Raw genomic sequence first — 24,925 nt, forward strand, 5'->3', positions numbered from 1 at the left:
GATCCTTTCATTACTAAAACTTAACTAAGGCCTAGCTACCACAGGCTGTTAATTCCACTTGGAGCTAAAAATATTTTATTTAATCACTCCTCAGCCATACTGAGGAAGATTCTATTTAAGAGTTGTTTTCTATTAAGCTGCATAGACGAGGCAGTCTGGTCACTTTGAAATACTGATTCTTTAAAGGAAACAATTTAATGAAACTAATTCTCTTCTCTAGCCCTTTGATAAGAAGTAGACTCATGGGCTACTAAAGTTTCTCCAGGATCCATGAATTATATGGCAATCCTCAACTGTCAGACTACAGAGTTTTACTGGTCTGAGATGAAGTTTTCATTGATTCAGGGTGAAATGAGAAAAAATAGAAACAATGTGGTAAGTTTGTTATAACTTTAAATTTATTCAATTTCAAGGGCTGTATTTTGATGTTAAAATTAAGTCTTAGGTAATGATAATGGATTTTAACATATTGTTGAAAAAAATAGTTGGCAATAGCAGCAATAATAATGTAATACAACCCACTACAAATTATGACCCCAACTCCTCTGAAACTGTTCAAACTAAAGCTTAAAATTCCTCCATAATTAACGATTTCACTAAATTTTCTTCAATACTTATTTTAATAGGAATTTTTTGTTGCACCACTGTTGAACATTTCAACAGAAAGAACATTTCTTTCTTGAAGACTTTTTTTTAGCTCAAAAAACTAATCTTTCTTGGTTCTTTGTTTCATTATTCTTTTCTAGCCTGTTTACCTGGTTTGTGCTCTTTTTCTCAGTTCAATCTATATCTTTTTTTCTAGATAATGACTGAATAGGACCATAATACCACAATGACCTTGGAAATAATTCCTTTTCAAATATCCAGTCAGTTGCCCATGTCTTATAAGGTCCAGATATTCACAATACTGGGCACACATCTTTTAAGTTTCTTTTAATCTCTAAATACTTCTGCCCTCTTAGAAAAGTGGATTTTCTTATAGTTTCTCACAGTTTGAATTTTACTAATGACCTTAACATGTTAGGTTTAACATGGCCTCTATCCTCTGTACTTACTATAATAGGTACTTACATCTGGACTAGCTCTTAAATATTGATGCTCCCTGAGGATTTGTATTTCTCCTACTTCTAGCTTAGCTCTATTTCCAAATCTTTCTGAATACTTTTTGTTGTAGCATTAACTATATACTGCTTTTAAATTGTGGATCGCCCACAGGAACCTCAAATTTAGCACATCACATAATTAAATGTATTATCCTCTCCATACACAAAATTCAACACACCACATCATTAATGCATTAACTTCTCCACACACACAAAATTCACTACTTATTTCATTCATACTAGCCAGAGCACATTAGTATGTATCAAACCTTATCCTACTCTTATATTTTACCTAGACATAATTCTTTAGGCTTAAACTCTTCTGTTTTGCTAATGTATCTGTATTCTCTAATACCTAATCTAGTACAACAATTTGTTTTCCTATTTTCAGAATCCTCAGGTTCTATAGGTCTATCCATTTCTTATGGAGAAGTTGGTATACATTTCCTATTCTAAAGGATAGAAATATTTTATGTTTTGCAGGCAATACTCTCTACTGTAATTACTCAACTCTACTATAATTACTTTTCATGCCATAGCATGAAAGCAACATAGACAAAATGTAGGAAAATGGACATGGTTATGTTCCGATAAAATTTCATTTCTAAAAATATTTGGCTCGTGGGCCACATTTTTGCCAATCCCTGCTCCACATTCTTTTATTTTGGTACCAGGGATTGAAATAAATCCACATCCCCAGCGCCCCCCTCTTTTTTTGGAGACAGGGTCTTGCTAAATTGTGTAGGGCCTTACTAAGTTGCTCAAGGCCAGCTTTGAACTTGTGATCCTCCTGCCTCAGTCTCTCAAGCCACTGGGATTACAGGTATGTATCACTGCACCTGGCTACATTTTTTAAAGGCAAACAAAACCGTGTTACTCCCCTACCCAATCTGTGTTCTAATGATCTATTTCTATTGCTTACAGATTAAAGTTCAGGCTTACTAGTGGAGTAACAGAAAATCCTAATAGAATGATACAGAATAGATAGTTTTTCTTAATACAGGAAGGCCAATTACTCTACCTAAAATTTTCTAAATTCTCACCTTTGTCTTTGAGTATTTCAATCACATCTTCTATGAGAGTCACCACATCTTTGCTGTTCTTGGGATGCTGTAAATTTATCCAAGCCCTGACTTCTTCAGGGAGGATTGTCCGGAATTGTTCCAGCACCAAAAGTTCTAGGATTTGCTCCTTTGAATGAATCTCTGGTCTCAGCCATTGAAGACAGAGGTCCCAGAGTTTGCTCAGGGCTTCATGGGGTCCAGATACTTCTGAATACTGGAAATGTCTGAATTTTTGACGAGACTCCTCAGAGTCATATGTTTCCATAGCAGTAAGGGTTTCCTGATGCCAAGACATATCTATTCTTAGGACCTCACTTTTTTCATGCAGAGTCAAGTTTTGGGGTTTTAAGATAGCCACCAACTTGTTAAGAGACTGAATCTTCCTAAATAGAATGGCTGCTGTAGTTCAAATCTGAGGATTCCAGTACTTTTTAGGTTTGGCTAAGCACCTGTTACTATAGGCAGTATGTTTGAATCAGGTTATATCACAGTAAGAAGAGTTCCAGGAGCTTCAGCTGTAGAAATCAGCTTCCCAAGAGACTGAAAAAAAGACAAATTTGATCCATAGATAGTAAACATTTATTAGCATGTTGTTGAAAGGTAAAATAGCATAAGTAAAAATTATTCTTAAAATTACCTAAAAAAATTATGGATTCTCTTTCATTTTTGTTTTCCTTTCTTAGAATAGGAAAATATGAGTATGTCTGTTCTCACAACTCCTATTTAATATAATACTTGAAATCTTAGCCTGAGCAATTTATCAATGGAAGAAAATAAAATGGATACAAACTCAAATTATCAGTGCAGAAGATATGGTCCTATATTTAGAAGATGCATAGAAGCTCCAGAAGACTTTTAGAGCTAGTAAAGTATCAATATATAAAAATCAACATACAAAAAAATTAATAGCTTCCTATACACTAATAATGAATTCAGTGAAAAAGAAATCTGGAAAACAATTTCATTCACAATAACCTAAAAAAATAAATACAATTCCTAAGAATAAATCTAACAAAGGAGGTGGAAGACCTCGACAATAAAAATCATAAAGTACTGAACAAAGAAACTGAAAGACCTCCCACGTTCATGGGTAGGCAAAATTAATAGTTAAAATGGCCATATCACCAAAAGTGATCTACAGATTCAATACACCCTCCATCAAAATATCAATGGCATTCTTTATAAAACTGCATGGTACTGGCATAAAAATAGACACATGTATCAATGGAACAAAAAAGGGACTCAGGAACAGATATACTCATCCGATCCTTGACAAAGGTGCCAAAAACATACATTGGAGAAAAGACAATCCTTTTAACAAATGGTGCTAGAAAAACTGGTTATCCATATGTAGAAGAATGAAACTATATCCCTATCTCTCACTTGCACAAGAGTCAACTTGAAGTGGATAAGGATGTAGGAATTAGACCAGAAACTTCACAGCTGGAAGAAAATGTAGGGTCAACATTCCAATATACTGGCTCAGTCAACAATTTTCTCAAAAGGACTGCTAAAGCTTAATTAGGAAATTGGATGGCACCAAATCCAAAAGCTTCTGTATAGCAAATGAAACAAGAGTATGAGGAGAATGGAAGAAAATCTTTGCAAGCTATTCTTCCAGCAGAAGTTTAACATCCATAATATATAAATAACTCAAAAAACTTAACAGCAACTCCCCCCATAACTCAACCAATAAATGCCCAGACTAAACAGACCTACTTCTCAAAAGAAGAAATACAAATGGCCAACAAATAAACATGTTCAAAATATTTAACAATCAGGGAAATGCAAATCAAAACTACATTATGATTTCATCTCCCTCCAGTTTAAGGGCAGCCTTTAAGAATATAAATAACAAATACAAGAGAGAATGTGAGGAAAAAGGAATACTTCCACATTATTGCTGGGATGGTAAATTAGTACAACAACTATGGAAATCAGCATGGAAGTTCCTTAAAAGGCACAGAACCACACATAACCCAGCTATACTATAGTGATACATGCATACCCAAGTTTATAATAGCACATTTCACAAGCCACATTATTGGACCAGTCTAGATGTCTGCCAATGAATAAATGGATAAAGAAAATGTGGTATATATGTATAGTTAAGTTTTATTCAGCCATAAAGAATGAAATTATATCATTTTTAGAAAAATGGGTGAAACGTTAAAGCATTAAATTAAGTGAAATAAGTAGAACTCAGAAAATCAAGCAAGGGTCCTATGCTTTCCTTTTTATGTGGAAGCTACAGAAGAACAAGGAAAAAAAAACAGGGGGGTGAGTGGGTGTTTCGTGAAAACGGAAGACAGACCAGTAGAAAGAATTAAGGAGACCAGGGAAAGGAGGGTAGAAAAGGAAAAGGGAGATACTAGGAAATGAAACTATTGTGTGTACATGTGAATATGTAACAACAAATTCCACTATTAAGAATAATTATAATGCACCAATAGAAAAAATATAGGTTAAAAAAAAGGCAAATACACTTTCTCTGCCCCTCAAACACATCCCCACAAGATAGAGAAACAAATATAGATAAATGACATCTCAAAACAAGTGATAAAAGAAATGGTACCTTGATCTTAAAAAAAACCTCATAATTTGATTGATTCTATAGCAGATAACAATTCATTAAAAAACTGAGCAAAACAAATTTTCAGGCAGGATATTAAGGTTAAGGCTTCAGACTAGATAGATGTCATCCTAATCTCTTATAAAAATACCAATGAGGGACTGGGGTTGTGGCTCAGAGGTAGAGCGCTTACCTCACACTAGGGAGGCCCTGGGTTCAATCCTAAGCATCACATAAAATAAATAAATAAAATAAAGGTATTGTGTCCTACAACTAAAAAATAAATATTAAAAAATACCAATGAAGTTATATGAGTGGAAAAACTGGCAAAATAGCACTAGAAATTAAGACACTGACACAATTATTAAAATATACTAGGAAAAAATCCATGAACCATTTCATTATTAGAGATAAATTAAAAAGTGAATTCCCAGACTGTAATTTACATTTGTTTAGACTTAACGTTAAGTGCCCACCAAGGGGTCTTAGGCTCAACTAAACATTTAGACTCACAAACATTATTACAGGTCACATTTAGTTCCAATTTACTCAAAATGTAAAAGCTTGGTAGCAGAGGAGTAAAAGAGTTTTTTTTTTTTTTTTTTTTTTTTTTTCCAGTGACAGTACTCAAGAGTATACCTCAAGTGCAAAGGAGATAGGACTCACATAGGTCACACAGGAAGCACCTTGGCTGAAAAGCCTTACTCACAGGAGTCAAAGTCTCCTATAACAACTCTCTGAGCCTCAAATAACCTGCCAAACAATAGAAGTGACTTCATTCAGGGAAGTCCAGATACAGCTTTTTATTTGATTTATAGTTCCCCTAATCCAGATGCAATCTATCATTCAAGGGGTCATTTTTATTATATCTTTTAGGCCAGTGGTTCTCAACCAGAGGAGATTTTGCCACCAAGGGATATTTGGCAATGTCTAGAAACAGTTTTGATTGCCACAGCTGTAGATTGTTACTGTCAGCTAATGGGCCGAAGCCAGGAATGCTATTAAATATCCTCCAATGCATCAGACAGTTCCATATAGCAAAGAATTATCTAGCCCAAAATATCCATAATTCTAAGATTAAGAAATTTTGCTATAGGAATAGACTACATACTTTGGAATCATATCAATATGAGTTTAAATTCCAGCTGTACTAGTTATGACATGTACAAACTTGAGCAAATTATTCTAACTCAGTTTTGAGTTTTCTCACCTGTACAATGGATAACAATATCAATCTGATTGAATTATTAGGATTAAAATAATTCTCATCTCTCTTCTTGGCACATGTAAGTGTTGCCCTGGCAATGCCCACCTCAACAGATCATTATTCAACATAAATAAAAGATTTAGAGAATAGGGTTGGGGAAGGACACTTGGGGGACTACAAAAGACAGCCAGAAGGGTGAGAGGACTCACTATACTTAAAAAAAAGGGCAAGAGAACATTTGAGAATATGACTTTCTGTTAAAAGTTTGGAAATGAGTGTAATCTATGAGGTCAAAGACAAAGAAAACATACAATGTTCCATTCTAGTTAATAAAAAGATTTCCTACAGGGGTGAAGGTTAACAATTCTGATAGTAGTATATGTGTATATTGGAAATAAATAGGAAGGAGATGGTAGAAGACCATTTTCATGTTTAAGTAGGAATTTGCAAATAATCAAGGGATAGAGCCTAGGGTGATTCATCGGGTAACTGATGAGAATTGGAGATATAATTATGAACTTGTGATTAGCATAACTTAGATGAAGATGGTTACATATAGAAATATTTACAGATATATGTATATATACAGCCTAGTATAAACACACATGTCCTTTTTCTTGGAGCTGAATAAGCCTAGAAACAAGGATACTCTTCCCAGATCTTGGTTTTTTTCTTTTCTTTTTTTTTAGAGAGAGAGAATTTTTTAATATTTATTTTTTTAGTTTTCGGTGGACACAACATCTTTATTTGTATTTGGGGCTGAGGATAGAACCCAGGCCGCACGCATGCCAGGTGAGCGCACTACGGCTTGAGCCACATCCCCAGCCCCCCAGACCTTGGTTTCTAATACAGTTCTCCAATAATAAGAACCAGGGCTTCTTGGAGAAATGGCTGATTTCAGACTGGATATATAAGATGCAAATGGAGCATCTCGAAGGGCCATAAAGAAGAGCTCAAAAGTAAAACAAACCCCAAACATTTATTGGAGTATGTCAAAGATACCAGGAGTTAAATGAAAGAGTTCCCAGAGGCCAAAGTAGAATTACATGAGCAAGAAATTAAAAACTGGATTACAACTCAAACTATAAAAACACCCATAAGCCATACTGCTATAAATAAAAACTATAAATATAAATTGAGGGAGAAAAGATACATCTTCTAAGTAGAAGAATTGCAAATAATTTTTGCAGATAGCCATCCAAGAGATAAAATGTAACTTTTCCAACTCTTATATGTGGGCTATGCACAGTGATTTCCTTCCAAAGAGTATAGTATGTAATAGGAGAAAAGTATATTTACAGTAGAGAAATCTGACAAATACTATACCTTAGTCAGTTGATTAACACCAACAGTAATAAATCATGCTGAGAGCAGGCACTCGTGACAATGTGATGAAAACGACATTTTGCCTCTGTGATCTTCCTACTCCAAACCCATAACCACATCTACTTATGAGAAAAAGGTCAGACAAATCCCAACAAATGGGCAGCTTATACAATATCTGACCAATACTCAAAACTATCAAAGTCATTAAAAAAAGATCTGGACAACTGTTATAGCCAAGAGGAGCCTGAGGAGACATTACAATCAAAAGTAATGTAGTATCCTGGATCAATAAAAAAAATTTTAAAAGACCTTAAGTAAAAACTTAAAAAATCTGAATAAAATGTCCCCTGCTTCCTCCTCTCTGTGAATGTAAATTCCCAAATGGATTCCCCACAATAAGCAGAAAACCATGGATGGAGGCAACTGTCTTCTGGTTTGAAAGAGCCTATCCAGGTGGCCAAAGCCTAAGAAGAAGAGGATAATTGTGTCCTTCCTGGGCCATTTTTTGGTCTTACCGAACAGGCAATCACTTCAGCCACCCCCAAATAAGTCCTTCCTGCAATGAAGCCCTCCAGAGTATTCCCAAGCACCTCCAATCTTTAACAAAAATCCATCTTGCACCTGCGGAAGCCAATAATTAAGAAAGACTGAAATCTGCCACACTTGTTGACATCCATCACCTTCCTGATCAGGCCTTCTTAAAACTGATTTTAGTTTGTGCAATTATATTGTCTCAGGTCACCAAGAACTTCTAGATGGTAAGTTGTCTACCTGTTCTAAAATGACATTACTTAGTCGCCCACCTCATGAGGATATAGGATACAAAAAGGGTGCAGTTAACTCAGCCAAGTGCTCTGTAGGTGAAAGGCTGCTTAGAGGACTTGTGGTCCCACCTGGTAGAGAAGATAAATTTGAAATACAACCCAGCTCAAAAATCAAAAACAAAACCCAACCTAACCAATCAACCAACAAAACCCCACAATGCTTGAGAAAAAAGAATAAAGAAGATCTCTCACATTTAATTTATGGCTGGCAGAAAAGTCCTGAAGAGGTATAATTAAGTACCAGGAAACAAATGAACTAGGAGTGTAAGTACTTTTTAAATTAACAGAGAGAAAGAGAGGGAGAGAGGAAGAGAGAACGCTCACATACTCTATATGTCATATGTACAAAGGAAAACAAAAACCAAGGTGCTAATATTAAGGATACCCATTCCTAACACTAAATGTACTGGGTTAAAATTCAAACTCAACCACATAAAAACTTGAAATATCCAAAATAAATTAATTCCAAAACTGAGGGTGGGGAAGGAATGATCTAGAAAATACCAGGCAAATACATAATAATAAAAAATTATGCAGCAATATAGTGAATTAAAATATATTAATGAATTGAGGGCTGGGATGTAGCTTAGGGATACAAAGCACTTGCCTAGCATGTGTAAGGTCCTGAGTTCCACCTGCAATAACACACACACACACACACACACACAAATGAATAGCACAAATGCATTAGACAAAAAGAAAAATGTATCAAACAACATACTTGAAGCATATTTATAGCAAAATCCTGAGAAAGCAAGAAATGAAATCACCAATGATAGAATAGAAACAGATTAGGCAATGTTCTAAATCCCTAATAGATAACATAAATTGCTAGTACAGTAGATCTAAGTAATATGCTTAGTTTAATAAGTATGTAAAACCAGATAGAATGAAGTTTCTATTGAAGCACCTATGGGAACATTTACAAAAGTTATTACTGGGCTACGAAAAGAAAATCTTCAATAAATAGAAAAGTAGACAATAGTAGAGACATTTATTTAATGCAAACTTAGAATTAACTTATTAATTGGAAAATTGGGGAAAAATTAAATTACTTTGAAATTTAAAGTTTTGCTTCTAAAAATAACAATCAAAAGTACAATGGTAAAAAAAATCTAAAATTTAAAGATAATGCTTTTGCACATCAAAATCTAATGGTAAAAAAAAGCCTTACAATTAATTAAGCAAGAATAAGATGAATTAAATATTCAACTCGCAAAGTGAAAAGAAGCAACAAAAAGGACTGAAGGGAATTTATCAGTTAAAAAGAAATTAATGAATTAGTGTAAAAAATTACAGAGACAGGATGTTGAGGATGATATGCTTGCATTTACGATTTCTGAGAACAGCTTAAACCGTCAGTAAGCAACAAACACTAGAATAAGCAAAACTAAAGACCGTTAAGTTTAAACTTAAATTATTGAATAAAGAACTCTGAGGATAACCTTGAAACTCACAATAAAGACAATGAACCAATACCACTGCAACGGAGGGGCTAGGACGCGAAGGAGACAGGAACCTGGAGGGTTGGATTAATATAACCAGGTGAAACAAGTTGGATGGATTTTATGGCTTCGTGGATCTTGACAGCCACTAATTACGGGGAAACGGTAGTACCTGTCTGTGAAGAGGCAGTACTGTCTGTCTCCTTTTTAATCGAACAAGTCATAAGGCAGGCAGCTTAAGGTGAGAAGAACCTGGAGATTAGCTCAGGTAAAGAACAGAGGGCGGTTCCAAAACGGAACGTCTAAAATACTTAAGGTACTGGGAAGATTTAGAAATCGGGGGTGGTTAGGATTGATTGGGATTGCAATACAAAATGGAATTAATCAAAAGAAAACTCGTTTCTTTTCCAGTTGATTGATCTGGCCACTATTTGCCCGAGGCATCAATACCAGCCATTCCATAACCGGCTGACTGGTGAACCACTTACCAGGTTACGTTTCTTAAGACTGACCTGGAAAAAGGGCCAGCAGTGAAGTTGAGTCCCTGGTTTAGCAGAACTGGATCTAAAACCCAGCCGTTCTTTTCCCTCTGTGAACCCCCTTTATCTCGCTCTCTAACGCGTGTCTTAAGCCCTTCCGTAGCCCTCGCTTACATCCCCTCTGTTAGCCCGCGCGCACCTCCAGGATCCAGGGCAGAGACCGTCTAGAGCGGGGTGGGAAGCCGGCAACTGCCAAGGAGCTCAGAACTGCGTGTTCCGCCTGGACCTCCTCAAACGGGATTCCCGGAAGATACTAGCCAGCACCGCATCTATCCAAGACTCCCTTTGGACAGGCTTTGTACCGATCCTAGTAGATTCGCAGACGTCGCCGTCCTGCCCGTGCGTGTCGCAGGCGGTGGTAATCACGCGGGAATTAAGAACCCCTAGCTTCCCTCCCTTCTCGTAACTCACAACCGCCTGTAAAGTGCTGGGACGCACGCACACCAGCTGTGGAACCGGCGCCCAGAAGCCCCCGCGGCTCCGGCCTGAAAGTGGAAAGGTATCTTTCCGGCCCCGCCCCTTCCACAGGCCCCGCCTACTCCGTAGACTTTGGACCTTAGAGCAGCCCACCGATTCATGCTACTCTGGGAGAAATGCATGGAAACTTCTGGCGACTCCCTACCCTTCCCTGAAAAGTGACCAAAACCTTCCTTCTGCCCCACAACCCAGGCTCCATTTACCTGGAACCAGAAAACAGTGACATAATTTCCACGAGGTATATCTTGTATATCGCATGGTCTTCGTTGATTTGTCGATTCACTCATTCATTCACTCATTTGTTTTGCATCCAGGTAAAAGCTCTTGCTGATCTGAGCTCAGTTTTGGCTTGTTGGGTGTGAGATTCTTTGTGATATCCAAGAAGGGCGGTCAGTTAGGCATTTGGATTTAAACTCTCGTCTGGAGCTTAGAGAAGTCCAGGGCAAGACTTGTAAAATCGGAGTCAATCCTTGTTTGGCAGAAATGAACACTATAAATGAGAATAAGATTGGAGAGAGAAGGGGAGATAGGAGAGGAGCAAAGATTGGCCCCTAGGAATACCAGTAACATTGGTTGGAACAGGAAGATATGCCTGCAAAAGGAAGAGGAGGATCAATCCCGGATGTAGGAGGAAATCTACTAGATGTAGAAATGCAAAAAGAAGGAAAGTGTGTGTCATAAAGGAGGGAATGCTCAGCAGTATCAATGACATGATAATATGATTAATACTTGAGTAGATGCATGTATTTGGTGTTGTAAGAGCGGAGAAAAAGAACTCAAAAGTCAGGGAAGACTTCCCACTTAGCTTTAAATCTATACAATGAGTTGACTAAGGTAAAACAAGATGGGAATTTGGATTTGTTTGCCAACCCACTTTGGACTTCTCACTACCATAAGTAAACACAGATGTCACTCATTTAGTCATCATGGCAACATCATAACACTGAAGATAGAGATTGTCATTCCCAAATTTACTGAAATTGAAAGATGGTAAAGCTTGAGTTCAAGTTCAGATCATTTCATATTTTCCCCACTGATACTCACTCTGTACTTCATGATTTAGATGGTCATTATTAATAAAATATACAGAATTGTGGAATAATGTTTTCTAAAATTAGAGTATGTGGTGTGACATGAATTGTTTGTGAAGGGGTTGATCTTTATGAAAGTCATAGCTTGACAAAAAAATTTTTGACTTGCCAATGTTGCCAGTAAACAGGCTAAAGCATCAGATACCATCAATTAAAAGGCAGGGAGAAGGAAAAGGCACACAGTAGGAGGGAGAATAACCAGCTTTCTTCGCATATCTCCTATAAGAGTGGTGTTTCTGACCAGATTATCTTCAAAAGTTCACTGAAGGTTTGACATCGCTCTCTAATTGAACAAGGGTTATTTTCAAGGCTGTCATGTGACAGCCCAGGTATTTTTTTTAATGGCACGATTTTAAAAGGTTTCTCTCAATATATGATTAATTATAAAGGTGAAAAACCCTGAAGACGTGGAATTATGATGTGGATTGAATTGTTTGCTACACCTACTATTCCATTCTATCATCATGAAATTCATCACTTCTAGATTAGAAACTGTATTTTAGATAAAAAATACAGAGAAAACCTGAACTGACCCAAGCCAATGGTTTTCTTAGACCACTAATTCATTCAGCATATTTTTATTGAGAATCTGATAATGTGGCAGATATTATACTGGCCATTGGAAATGTATTAGTAAACACAACCAGAAGAGGGCTGCCTTACTGAACCAAAAAATTGAGAAGATAGAGAATTCCATATACCCTGCAACCAGTTTTTCCTATTATTGTCATCTTTCATGATTATGAAAGATGCTACATTTGCTACAATTAATAATGTTGATAACCCTATTATTACCCAAAGTCCAAACATACTTCGTTCATACTTAGTTTTTTTTACCATTTGTCCTTCTTCTGCTCCAGGATTCCACCTAGGATAGCCATTACATTTAGTTGTTGTGTATTTTTCGGCTTCTCTGGCTTGTGATAATTTCTCAGACTTTCCTTTTTTTTAAAAAATAATCTTGACAGTTTTGAGTGTCTCTGGTCAGGTATTTTGCTGACATTTACCTGACATTTTACTCATGGGGATGAAGATCATAGGGATAGAGTGCCATTTTCATCACATCATATTAAAGGTACATTTTATCAACATCACTAATTGTCATTTGATCTTAATCACCTGGCTAATGTAGCATTTGGCAGCAATTCTTTTTCTTTCTTTCCTGAAGTTGTAGTGGATGCAGTAATATGCAGTTTTCAGGCTTAGGAGAATCAGATGCTCTAGCAACAGTCTCCTATTGGCAGTGTAAATTGTGCCATCTAGTGCTGAATGATAATTTCTACATCATATACAACCAGAAAAAGGAGAAGTTATACTCCATTTATATATGATGTGTCAAAATGCATTCTACTGTCAGATATAACAAATGAGAACAAATTTTTAAAAAAGAAGGAAAGAAGAAAAATCTCCAAGTAGAGGGGTTGGCATTGTGGCTCAGCAGTGGAGCGCTCGGCTAGCACATGTGAGGCCCTCGGTTCGAGCCTCAGCACCACATAAAAATAAAATAAAGATATTGTGTTCAACTATAACTAAAAAATAAATATTAAAAAATTTAAAAAGGCGCGGATTTGGAGCAATCCAGAATGGCTACTCTGATCTTTGTTGATAAGGAAAATGGAGAACCTTGTACTCCTGTGGCTCCTAAGGAGGTGCTGAAGTGGGCAGGGGTGGGGGTAGGGGTTGGGGGGGCGGTGTCTGGGCCTGTTAAAGCCTTAGATGGGAGGTCCCACCAGCTGTACCTAAAACCGTCAGAAAGGCTTTGGGAACTGTCAACAGAGCTACAGAAAAGACAGTAAAGACCAATGCACCCCTCAAACAAAAACAACCAACCTTCCCCGCCAAAAAGATGACCGAGAAGACTGTTAAAGCAAAAAGCTCTGGTGCTGCCTCTGATGAGACCTATCCAGAAATAGAAAACTTCTTTCCCTTCAATCCTTTAGATTTTGAGAGTTTTGACCTGCCTGAGGAGCATCAAATTGCTCACCTCCCCTTGAGTGTAGTGCCTCTCATGATCCTTGATGAGGAGAGAGGACTTAAAAAGCTGTTGCAGCTGGGCCCCCCTATGAAGATGCTGTCATCACCATGGGCATCTGATCCGCTGCAGTCCCCTTCAAGCATTCTGTCAGCCCTGGATGTGGACTTGTCACCTGTTTGTTATGACATGGATATTTACATTTCTTAGTGCTTTCAGTTAATAAAGCATTTGTTTAATAGGCAAAAAAAAAATTTAAAAAAATCTCCAAGCAGAAAACCACACTATTAACTGTTTGAAATACTACATGTTTAATTATAACATATTCTTGAAACACATGAAACAGTTTGCAGGTATTAAACTTAATTTGAGCCTTAAAAATACAACAAATTTTTCTTTGTTTTAAAATAAATCCTTAGTATATCAGACACATAAAGACATCTTTTTTTTTATAGTTAGATATGGCCCTTTTTCTTTTTTCCTTTATTTATTTAGTTTTATGTGGTGTGCTGAGGATTGAACCCAAGACCTCACGCATGTCGGGCAGCTAGTCATTAGACCAGAGATTATTGTTGAACCACTACACAAAGAAAAGACCACTGATTCTAATTTTAAATCAAATTAAAGCAAGCTTGTACACAAGAGCTGGCCAGTACTGTCTCTCCCAAACCTGGGCTAGAGATCAGCACCCTAACTCTTCTGGAAAAAGGTTTTATAGCACAAAAAGTTGCAAAGGGGGGTGTCTTGAGAACTTACAGTCAACAGGATTTTGACAAGTATAATACAAAGGCAGATAGTAGGTTAATGATCTACATGCCTTAACATTTCAAGGTAGGGAATAAATTTAGATCCCAACATCAGAATTTATGAGGCGATGCTGAGGTTTCAGAGAAGATTGTTATCTGGTCAGAGGGAGCCAGGCATGGGTGAGTTCAAGGCACAGGCAGGAATTCCAAACAAGTTTAGAAATCTCAGTAAATTATAGTAAAACAGAAATTAACTTTTCATGACTTTGTGATGAGATGGCCCCCAATCTTAAGATGGAATTAGGCTGGGTTCATCAATCATGTGCCTGCTAGAAGAAAAAGTAGGCCCAGATCTCAATCATGTTAGCTTAGGAATCTCTCAACAAGACTCCTAAAGCACAAGAAGTAAAATCAAGAATTAATAAATGGGAATTTATCAAACTCAAAATCTTCTTCACAGCAAAGGAAACTATCAAGAACATGAAGAGAAATCCTACAGAATGGGAGAAGACCTTTGCCACCTGCACTTTTGATAGAGCATTATTCTCCAGGATATATAAAGAACTCAAAAAACTTTTCACCAAATTAAATAAATAAATAAATAATCCAATCGATAAATGGGCAAAGGAACTGAACAGACATTTCACAGAAGAAATGCGAATGGTCAATAAATATATGAAAATATGTTCAACATCACTAGCAATTGGAGAAATGCAAACTAAAACTACTTTAAGATTTTATCACTCTAGTCAGAATAGCTATTATCAAAAGTACAAGTAACAATAAATGTCTGCGTGGATATGGGGAACAAGGTATACTCACACATTGCTGGTGGGACTGCAAATTGGTGCAACCACTTTGGAAAGCAGTATGGAGATTCCTCAGAAAACTTGGAATGTAACCACTTTTGACCCAGTTATCCCACTCCTCTGCATATACCCAAAGGACTTAAAATTAGTATACAATAGTGATGTGGCCACATCAATATTTATAGTAGCACAATTAACAATGGCTAAACTATGGAACCAAACTAAATGCCCTTCAATAGATGAATGCATAAAGAAGCTATGGTATATAGAGACAATGGAATATTACTCAGCCTTAAAGAAGAATGAAATTATGGCATTTGCAGACAAATGGGTGGAGCTGGAGAATATTATGTTAAGTGAAAAAAACCAATCCTCCAAAACCAAAGGCTGAATGTTCTCTCTGATATGTGGATAATGACTCACAAGAGACAGGGCTGGGGAGGGGAGGAGTGGATTCACTGGAGTGAATGGGGGGAATGGGGGAAACGGAGTGGGTATGAGAATGGGACAGACAATAGAATGAATTGGACATAACTTTCCTATGTTCATATATGAATACACAACAAGTGTAACTCCACATCATGTACAACCCCCATGGGAAATTATACTCCAGGTATGTAGCATATGTCAAAATATATTCTGCTGTCATATGCAACTAAAAAGAACAAATAAAAAATTAAAAAAAGAGTACACTGTGATGAGATAAGGATGCACGTTATGATCTCCAGAAAAATCACAAAAATATAAAATGAATTATAATTAATCAAATAAAAATAAGAGGGCATGAAAGGAGGACAAAAAGGAAGTGTGTATGGAGAAAACACAAAGTAAAGAAAAGGTAGACTTAAACCTTATTCTACTCATAATGACAAGTAAAGTAAATGGACTAAACATTCTAATGAAAAGGCAGAGATTGTCAGAGTGAACAAAAAGGGAAGCTCTAACAATATTTTATCTGTAAGAGATACACTTTAAATATAAAAACATAGTTGGGCTCAAGTAAAAGGATGAAAAATGATATACTGGATAAACACTAGTCATAAGAAAACTAGAAGGACTGTAGTAATGTGAGACAAAGTAAACTTTTATATATATAAGGAGTATTTGTAGAAATAAAGACATATAGTTCTGTGTAATAAAAATATCATTCATCACAAAGACAAAAATATACTTAAAATGAGGGCACTTAATATGCTGCTTCAAAAATATAGAAAGAAAAAAACTGATCAAGTTGAAAGGATAATTAGTAAATCCACAGATATAAATATTGCAACAATATTACTGTTGAACAAATAGAGAATCAGTGAGGATATAAAGAACGTGGGATCAACTTGACCTAATGAGTGCTTACCAAGTACTCTACCCAAAAAGTACAAAGAATGCATTCTTTTCAAATACAAAAATGAATATTCACCTGGTAGACTGTACCTGTCAGGTAATAAATTAGTCCCAATAACACAGGGTTGAAATCATGTAGGAGATATCACTTGACCTCAGCAGAATTAAATTATAAGTTAATAACAAAAATCTGGAATATCTACAAGTATTTGGAAGTTAACACACCTCTAATTAATCCATAAATCAAAGATGAAATCAAGTGAAATTATGAGGGAACTCTGTCAAACTCATTCTGCAAGGTCAGTATCAATTTGATACCAAAACCACACAGGCACATAAAGGAAAGAAAACTTCAGACCAATATACTTGATACATGTAGATGCAAAAATTCTTAAGAAAGAATTGACAAACTGCATACAAAAACACATTAAAAATATAGTGCACCATGTTCAAGTGGGTTTCATCCCAGGGATGCAAGATTGGAAATCACTAAACGTAATTCACTACATAAATAGACTAAATAATCACATGATTATATCAATAGACAAAGCAAAAGCATTTTACAAAGTATAGCACCCATTCATGTTTAAAACACTATAAAAACTAGAGATAGAAGGAACTTACCTCAACATTACACAGGCTATATATGACAAACCCAAAGCCAATATTATTCTTTTTTTCTTATATATATATATATATATATATATATATATATATATATATATATATATATCATATAAATTTGTTTTAATTAGTTATAAATGACAGTAGAATGTATTTTGACACATCATATATAAATGGAGTATAACTTCATTTGTCTGGTTTTACATGGTGTAGAGTTACAGAGGTCATATAATCACATACACACATAGGGTTATAATAATGTCCAATTCATTCTATTATCATTCCTACCCCCACACGCCCTCCCCCTCCTTCACTCCCCTCAGTCTAGTCCAAATTACCTCTATTCTTACTGCCCCCCATTGTGAATTAGCATCCGCATATCAGAGAAAACATCTGGCCTTTGGTTTTTGGGGGTTGCCAAGGCCAACATTATTCTAAATGGAGAAAAACTGAAAGCATTTTCTCTAAAATCAAGAACAAGACAAGGAATAGAATTTCATCCATCAAAGACTGCTTTGCTTGACTCAAGGGACAAACTCAAGTCTCCTAGGTCCCCTTTCTGACAGAATATTTTCATTTGTGCAAATATCTAAAGGTGAGGTCCATGGATTTATGTAAACAGGGCATTCCCTGGAGCTCTCAACTTTATTAACCTTTCCATCCTCTGAGACACCCAGACTATACTTGAAATCACAGATTAAAGTTGCCAAATCATACTCACCCCTTTTTCAAATCTTACACGAATGTTGTTCAAAATGGCATCAACAGATACATGCTCAGGGACTCACAAGTCATCAACTTCTTATTTGTTCATTTGGTAATTAAATTCAAATGAAATGAGCATACATTGGATCAACTGTGTGTTGACTTTCCTCATTGAATAATACTACTTATTTTCAGAATTTGTGCTTTTATTTTATGATTTTTTTGGGGGGGGCGGTGCTGTGTAACCTCCTGAAGTAGTAGGGTTCAGTTTGGTTAGCTCCATCCCAACATCAACATGAGTGTAACAAATAATAATCAGGGGAGACACAGAGACAAAGTGCAGAGGCAGGAAAGTGGCTGCTTGGGGGCCACGTTTATTTATACCAATAGGTTACATTAGGTCATTAGTACCATAACTACATTATTGTTTTGAGTATCTGTAAGGTTGCTTATTCTGCAGTTACATTTCACAGTTACAATATGCAATGGCAGGAGCTTTGTGCAGCTCTCAAGAAAGTCCATTGTCTAAAGTTACTGTTAAGCCGGCAGATCCAGAAGCATTGGAGCTTGGTGAAACATTGGCGTTAACTAGAAAGCAGGTACATTTATTCCCAGGAGTTATGTGCCTAAGATCAAGGTTGAAACTGATAAAACTCTTCACACAGAGCTTCCTTGTGAAGAACATTGCTACAGCGGCCAGGCATCCCATGTCTGTTACACAGAACTTTCCCAGCAGCCAAGCATTCTTTACCTTTGCACAGAAACTTCCAAGCATGCCACAATCACAAAGTTATCAGAGATCTCAATCCCAAACACAGAACCCCTATACATGAGAATGGGGGTTCTGAGTGTGTTGATGTATTAAAGTTGTTAACTTCAACTGAACATAAAGTCAAAGTCTTTTGTGGTAATAATTTACAGTGGAAGTGCAATTTTTTTCCCCCCAGAATGAGACTGTTTCTTAAATCATTAAATTGAAACCTTGGTTTGGTTTCATGAAAATGGAACTATTACTATTCTAACAAACTAATGAAAAAATTCAAACCAAAAGTGAGTTTTATATTTAAATAATTCATTCTTATCATCTGAAGGTAAAAAAAATTGTAAGAGAAAAATGGTGGAAGAATTAAGTTATCAGATGGTGGTAAAACTTTGTGAGATTTATCTGGACATAGTGGCACTCTTGTAATCCCAGTGGCTTGTTGAGATAGGAAGATCACATGTTCAAAGCCAGCCTCAGAAACTTAGAAGACCCTGTCTCATAAAAAAAAAAAGGGGGGGGGGGCTGGGGATGTGGCTCAGTAGTTAAGTGCTCCTGAATTCAATACCTACTACCAAAATAACAGAAAAACAAACAAAGCAAAAAAATATTTGTGTGATTCAAAAAAATTCTCTGAAGTTGTTAGTGGCAATTTAGCTTCAGCAAAACATCCATCACATTAGTGAATGCTATTAATTTGAATATTTTGTTTTGGCCCTTGATTTATATATTACTTGTAGTTTAATTTTGGTTTAATAATCTAATTTATTAAAATAGATGAATCATGTTCCATCTATTTGCTTCTTGGCAATATGTCTTGATATCTATTAGAAAATTCCTTCCTAACTCTTTTAATATTCTAATTGTGAATTACTATTTTTCCACATTTGGGGTAGGGGTACCAAGGATTGAACCCAGGGGCACTTAACCACTGAGCCATATCCACAGCCCTTTTTTTATATTTTATTTAGAGACAGGGTCTCTCTGAGTTGCCTAGGGCTTTGCTAAGTTGATGAAGCTGGCTTTGAACTCACCATCCTCCTTCCTTAGCTCCCCAGCCTCTAGGATTACAGGCATGCACCACCACTGTGCGTTCTCCACATAAATTTGTGAGTAAATCTATTGAGCTACCTAAGAAATCCACCTGGAATTGTTATTTGTATTGCACTCAATTTACATAGCAATTTGGGGAGAAATAATATATCTGCAATATTATGTCATCTGATTGAAGGTACGATATATCTCCCCATTTATTTAGACTATTGTCTATGTTTTTGCCAGAACCATTTGGCTCTCCATGGTGGTCTTGTACGTTCTTTGAATGGCTTCTATATACTTTGTAATTTTTGTTATTATTTTGAATTATACCCCATTTTTAAAACTATTTTCTAGTTGGTTATTATTGGTAGAATAATTAGCAATTTTTTTAGCTCCTTTCTAGGAAAGTTGCAAATCTTTCTTTCAACTTCTTACAGTTTGTTTATTGTGAGGTTTTTTTTCCTCCTAGGGTTTTTATTTTTTTTCCTTCTAGTTTAGTAATCAGCAAATGTGATCAGCAAATGACACAGTTTTATTGATTCTCTTCCAATTTTTCCACTTCTAATCTTTCTTTTTCTCAGGATTTTTAAAAATGATTCTCAGTACTATGCTAAATGGTAATAGTGATAGCTGCATACTTGTCTTATTCATGATACTAGAGAATGCATCTAAAATTTCTTTATTAGAGAAAATATTATTATTAGGGTTTGGTGTATAACTAATTTTTATTCTATCCATAGTCTAAAAACATTTAAAAATATGTATCTTTAACAGGTTTTTCCTATGTCACTGAGATAATTTTATTTTTAAAATTTTTATTGTTTTTTTAATTTTAATTACATATATATATATATATATATATATATATATATATATATATATATGACAGCTGAATGCATTTGATTCATTGTACACAATTTCAGCACAACTTTTCATTTCTCTGGTTGACACAATATAGCATCACACCATATGTGAAGTCATACCTGTACCTAGGGTAATGATGCCCATCTCATTCCACCATTTTTCCTGCCCCATGCCCTCTCCCTAGATAATTTGATTTTTATCTGTAAGTATAATTTGTGGATTCTTTGTGGGGTTCCTAATATTGTTTGTCTCTACATCCCAGAGACAAACAATATTTAATTATGCTGTATCATTTTAAGCATATTTTTAGATTCAGTCAGGCTTAATTTTGGCTAGTTTTACATTTATTTTCATCAGTGAAATAAATCTTTATTTTCCTTTTTTCACACATGATTATGTAGTTTTTTACTTGACACATTTTCACAAGACTCATAAAATAAGCCAGGAAGCACAACCTAATTTTTCCAACTTTTTTAAGAAAAAAAATGTGTAAAGAAAATAAGGTACTATTTCATGAAAGTCTAGTGGAACTCAACTATAAGACTACCTAGATCTGGAGTATGCTGTAGAGTGGCAGGAAGGTCTTACAGCTTTATTTTCAGTGATGTCTATCATTTCAACTTCTCCTGCAGTTGTACCAATTATTTTCTGCAATGATTTTGCATTTTATGTTTTTCTATAAATTTACTTACCTTCATTATTTTAAAATTTATTCATACTTAGTTGTTTATGATAATCTTTTATTTAATAAATCTTTTTATCTAATTATTTCTCTAATACTCCATATTTTATTTGCATTTTCTCTCCTTAAAAACATCATTTTAAAACCAAACTGGTGGCTTTTATTTTTATCCTGAAATAATGCATCATAAGAGAAAAACTATTACATATAATTTGCAAGAAAGGCAATGGGTTTCATTGGTATTATTTAAAGAACAAAAACACTCTTCAGAATATCTTTGTCCTGCAGTTTAGTAAATAAGTTTGGTCCCTGGCATTTGTATCGTTTTGTGTCTCTTTTCAATTTTAATTCATTGTTTTTAATTTGATAAAAATATAAAAACAGCATTTTAACCATTTTAAAGTGTACAATTCAGTGACATTTAGTGCATTCATGATATGGTTCAACCATCACTACTAACTAATTCAAGAACACATTTCCCACCACTAAGAAGCCACTCCCCATTCATCCCTCTCTCTACACTAATTTGCTTTCTGTGTCTGTGTCTTTGCTTGTTCTAAGTATTTCATATAAATGGAATCATGTGATATGTGACCTTTGTGTCTTGTTTCTTCTGACCAGTGTAATGTTTTCAGGGTTCTTCTTTGTTGTAGCATGTATCGGCATTTTGTTCTCCTTTATGGCTGAGGATTACTCTTTTGTATAGATATGCCTCATTTTTCTTGTTCATTCATAGTTGATAAATATTTGAGTCGTCTCTATTTTTAGCCTATTCTGAGTAGTGCTGCTGCTATGAACATTTGTGTACTAGCATTTAATTGGACACTTATTTTCAGTTTTTGTTAGTGTACACCTAGGAGTGGAATTGCTGAGGCATATGGTAATTGTATGCTTAACTTATTGAAGAACCATCACACTGTTTTCCACAGAATCTGCACCCTTTTACATTCATAGCAGCAATATATATGTATATGGGGAGGGGCTCCAGTTTCTTCACATCCTTACCACACTTGTTTCCTCCTTCCTTCTTTCCTTTTCTCTCCTTCCATCCCTTGCTCCTTCTTTCTTCCTTACTCTTTCATGTTTAAGGATACAGCCAAATGGAGTTTTTAAGTTGATTGTACCAATTTATGCTTCCATAAGCAGTAAAAATTGCTCTGTATTCTCATTCATTTTATCCATTTTGATGAGGGTAAATGAAAGTTCACTGTGTTTTTAATTTATATACCCTGTGGCTAATTATGTTGTATACTTTTTCATATGCCTATTATCTAACTATTGAAAGTTAATGTTCAAGTTTTTGGCTCAGTTAAAAACTGGAAATTTCCAGCTTTTCTTATTAACATGTAGGAGCTCTTTACATATTCTGAGCATCATGTCTATTGCTTACTATCAAGATATTAAAATACTATGTATATAAATAGAGACAAATGATAAAGAAAATGTGGTAAAATATTAATAATTGGAGAATCCAGTAAGGGAGGCACAAGAGTTCTTTGTGTTCTTCTTTTAACTTCTCTGAAAAATCCAAAATTATCTCAAAATATGACATTGCAAAATTAAAGTTTTCTAAGCATGATTTACATATGTATTTTGATGAACATCTTTTACTAATTTTAAAATAATTGGACAGAAAATTATAGAGATATAAAGAGTTTAACCTCATAATTAATTAACTTGGCCTGAAAGAATATCCTATTCCATCAGGTTTTGTGAATGCTCATTGATGTTCAGTTTGCTTTTATGGTCATTTAGGAGTTGTGACTGAAAGAAGGGTTCTGCCAAAAGTTTTCTTCTGATCTCTACTTCCCTCACCTACATCCAATCCAGCAACTAGTATTCTGCTTAGCTTTTTTTTTTAAGTTTTGTTGTGTTTGCTTTTTCAGCCTCTCACCCAGACATTTGAGGATTATACAAATTTATAATAAATTTCTTGAACAATGTCACATATGGTATATGCTAAAACTCAGACACTATCCATAATCTCAATCCCTTACCCTTAGTTATAATAATTAGAAGTAATATTTGTTGAGCTCTTTCTATGTGCAAACTTCATGTTAATCACACTCATCTAATTATGGTTATCTGGGGCACATCATCTCCACATTCTGCCAATAACAATCTTTCTCAAAATCATTCAGAGCACATGTGGTAAAGGTATACATATACTATACTATACTATACTATATACTAATATACTATATACTGTATACCTTCTGGCAAAGGTATACCGTATATAGTATATTTTGCAACAATGCGACCTTTCCCCAAAGACTTGTAAGAAGAACTGGTGATAGGATCTATATACAAGATGTGAGTGCTACCTACTTGTTAGTTTTTGTTCTCCTTGTAACCATCTGGGAGCATTTTGAGAGGAAACAGCTCAAGATGCACACTAATGATTCAGAATTCTCCTGAGTACTTTCACTGCTCTAGAGACTGCTTCTAGTGTCCCCCATCCCCACTTCACCTCATTTAAGTGGAACAGGATATATGTTGTACTGTATATCCTGAAGGCAATGATAAAACCTTTGAATGGAGTAGAAGAATGCAGAAGATATGGGATTCCCCCTACTGCCTTGCCCTTCCTTTTGACTTTGGAGATTTTACTGAATTTTATGCCTTCAGGACAAGATGCTCACTGTCGCTCCTTGGGTCACACTGAAACCAATGCACCTGCAGCACTTTCTCCGTCAACAGTTGAGTGTGTTCATTGGCTTTGGCATACTAATGATCCTTTTATCCCCTGAATATGAGAACAATCTTGGTAAGATTAGTAGAGCGAGGGGATTTATTCCTATGTTGAACTTGGTTTGGAAGATAGTAAGTGGATGTGGTAGATAAAGGATAGGTGACTTTAGCATAAAGGATCTTGGAATCAAGAGAATTTGAAGAGAAATTTGGTATTTTTCTCCTGGTTCCCTATGGGTTTATTTAGTTTCTTCTTCCTAAAATACATGTTGGATTTAAAAATGCATGTTTCTGTCACCCATTCATCCTGTTTCATATCAAGAGACACATTTTATCCTTAGAGAAATGAACTCACAATTTCCTGTTAAATTTAGTGAAAGAAAAAAATAAAATGACAGAAAGGCCAATGGTAAAAATGATTTTCTTACAGAAGCTTCTTGATTCTGAGGGCAGATTCACTATCACCTATGGATACAATTTCTCTTCCACTCTTGCATTTGGTTATGCAGACAATTTGACATTTAAAACTTTATTTCCTTTACAAATCTGGCTATAAGTTACTTTTGATTTTGTTGGGTAAGTTAAATCATCTATAGTAGGTAGAGTACTAAGTACAAAAAGTGGTCCAAAGTAAGAAGTAGAATACTGAATCTTAAAAGAAACTGATTTATGCACCAGAAATTTTGTGCTTTGTTTTAATATTAACTTGATGGCTGAGTGAAATGACAAAAAAAGAATAAAGAATGTATTTGAGTCATGCTCTATTTTCCATCATTTTGCATACCTCAGATTGCTAACTATGTTGCTTCCAAGAAGTTTGACTCAATTACTCTATATATTTGCTGTCGTACATGCCAACTTCAATCTTAAGACTTACAGACCCATCCAGATGCTAAGACTCTGTTACTAGATTGCATTGGGTGTAATTTTGCCTTTTTAATTTCTTAAAGACAATTCCTATACTCCAGTGGTTTCTTAAATGGAATTCAGGGTGTCCTTCAATTTGGATGTGAAATGCTATTTCTATATTTTTACTTTCTTCTAACTG

The 24,925-nt window shown here is 35.4% G+C and overlaps 1 protein-coding gene and 1 pseudogene across 3 annotated transcripts in view; one reads left to right on the top strand and one right to left on the bottom strand.

Annotated features, from left to right (window-relative positions):
* Positions 1–24,925, bottom strand: part of Znf215 (zinc finger protein 215) — a 68,022-nt gene that overhangs the window by 9,820 nt on the left and 33,277 nt on the right. The window contains exon 2 of one of the 3 annotated variants that reach the window (XM_071616412.1): positions 2,147–2,707. The exons of the other annotated variants lie outside the window; for them this stretch is intronic. Coding sequence (XP_071472513.1) covers positions 2,147–2,462 — 316 coding nt within the window. The 5' untranslated portion in view covers positions 2,463–2,707. The remainder of the gene's footprint in view (positions 1–2,146; positions 2,708–24,925) is intronic. 3 annotated transcript variants of the gene reach the window in all.
* On the top strand, positions 13,232–13,830 carry LOC114098167 (securin pseudogene; annotated as a pseudogene).

The sequence above is a fragment of the Marmota flaviventris genome, chromosome 9 (genome assembly GCF_047511675.1).
Source record: "Marmota flaviventris isolate mMarFla1 chromosome 9, mMarFla1.hap1, whole genome shotgun sequence".
NCBI lineage: Eukaryota > Metazoa > Chordata > Mammalia > Rodentia > Sciuridae > Marmota > Marmota flaviventris.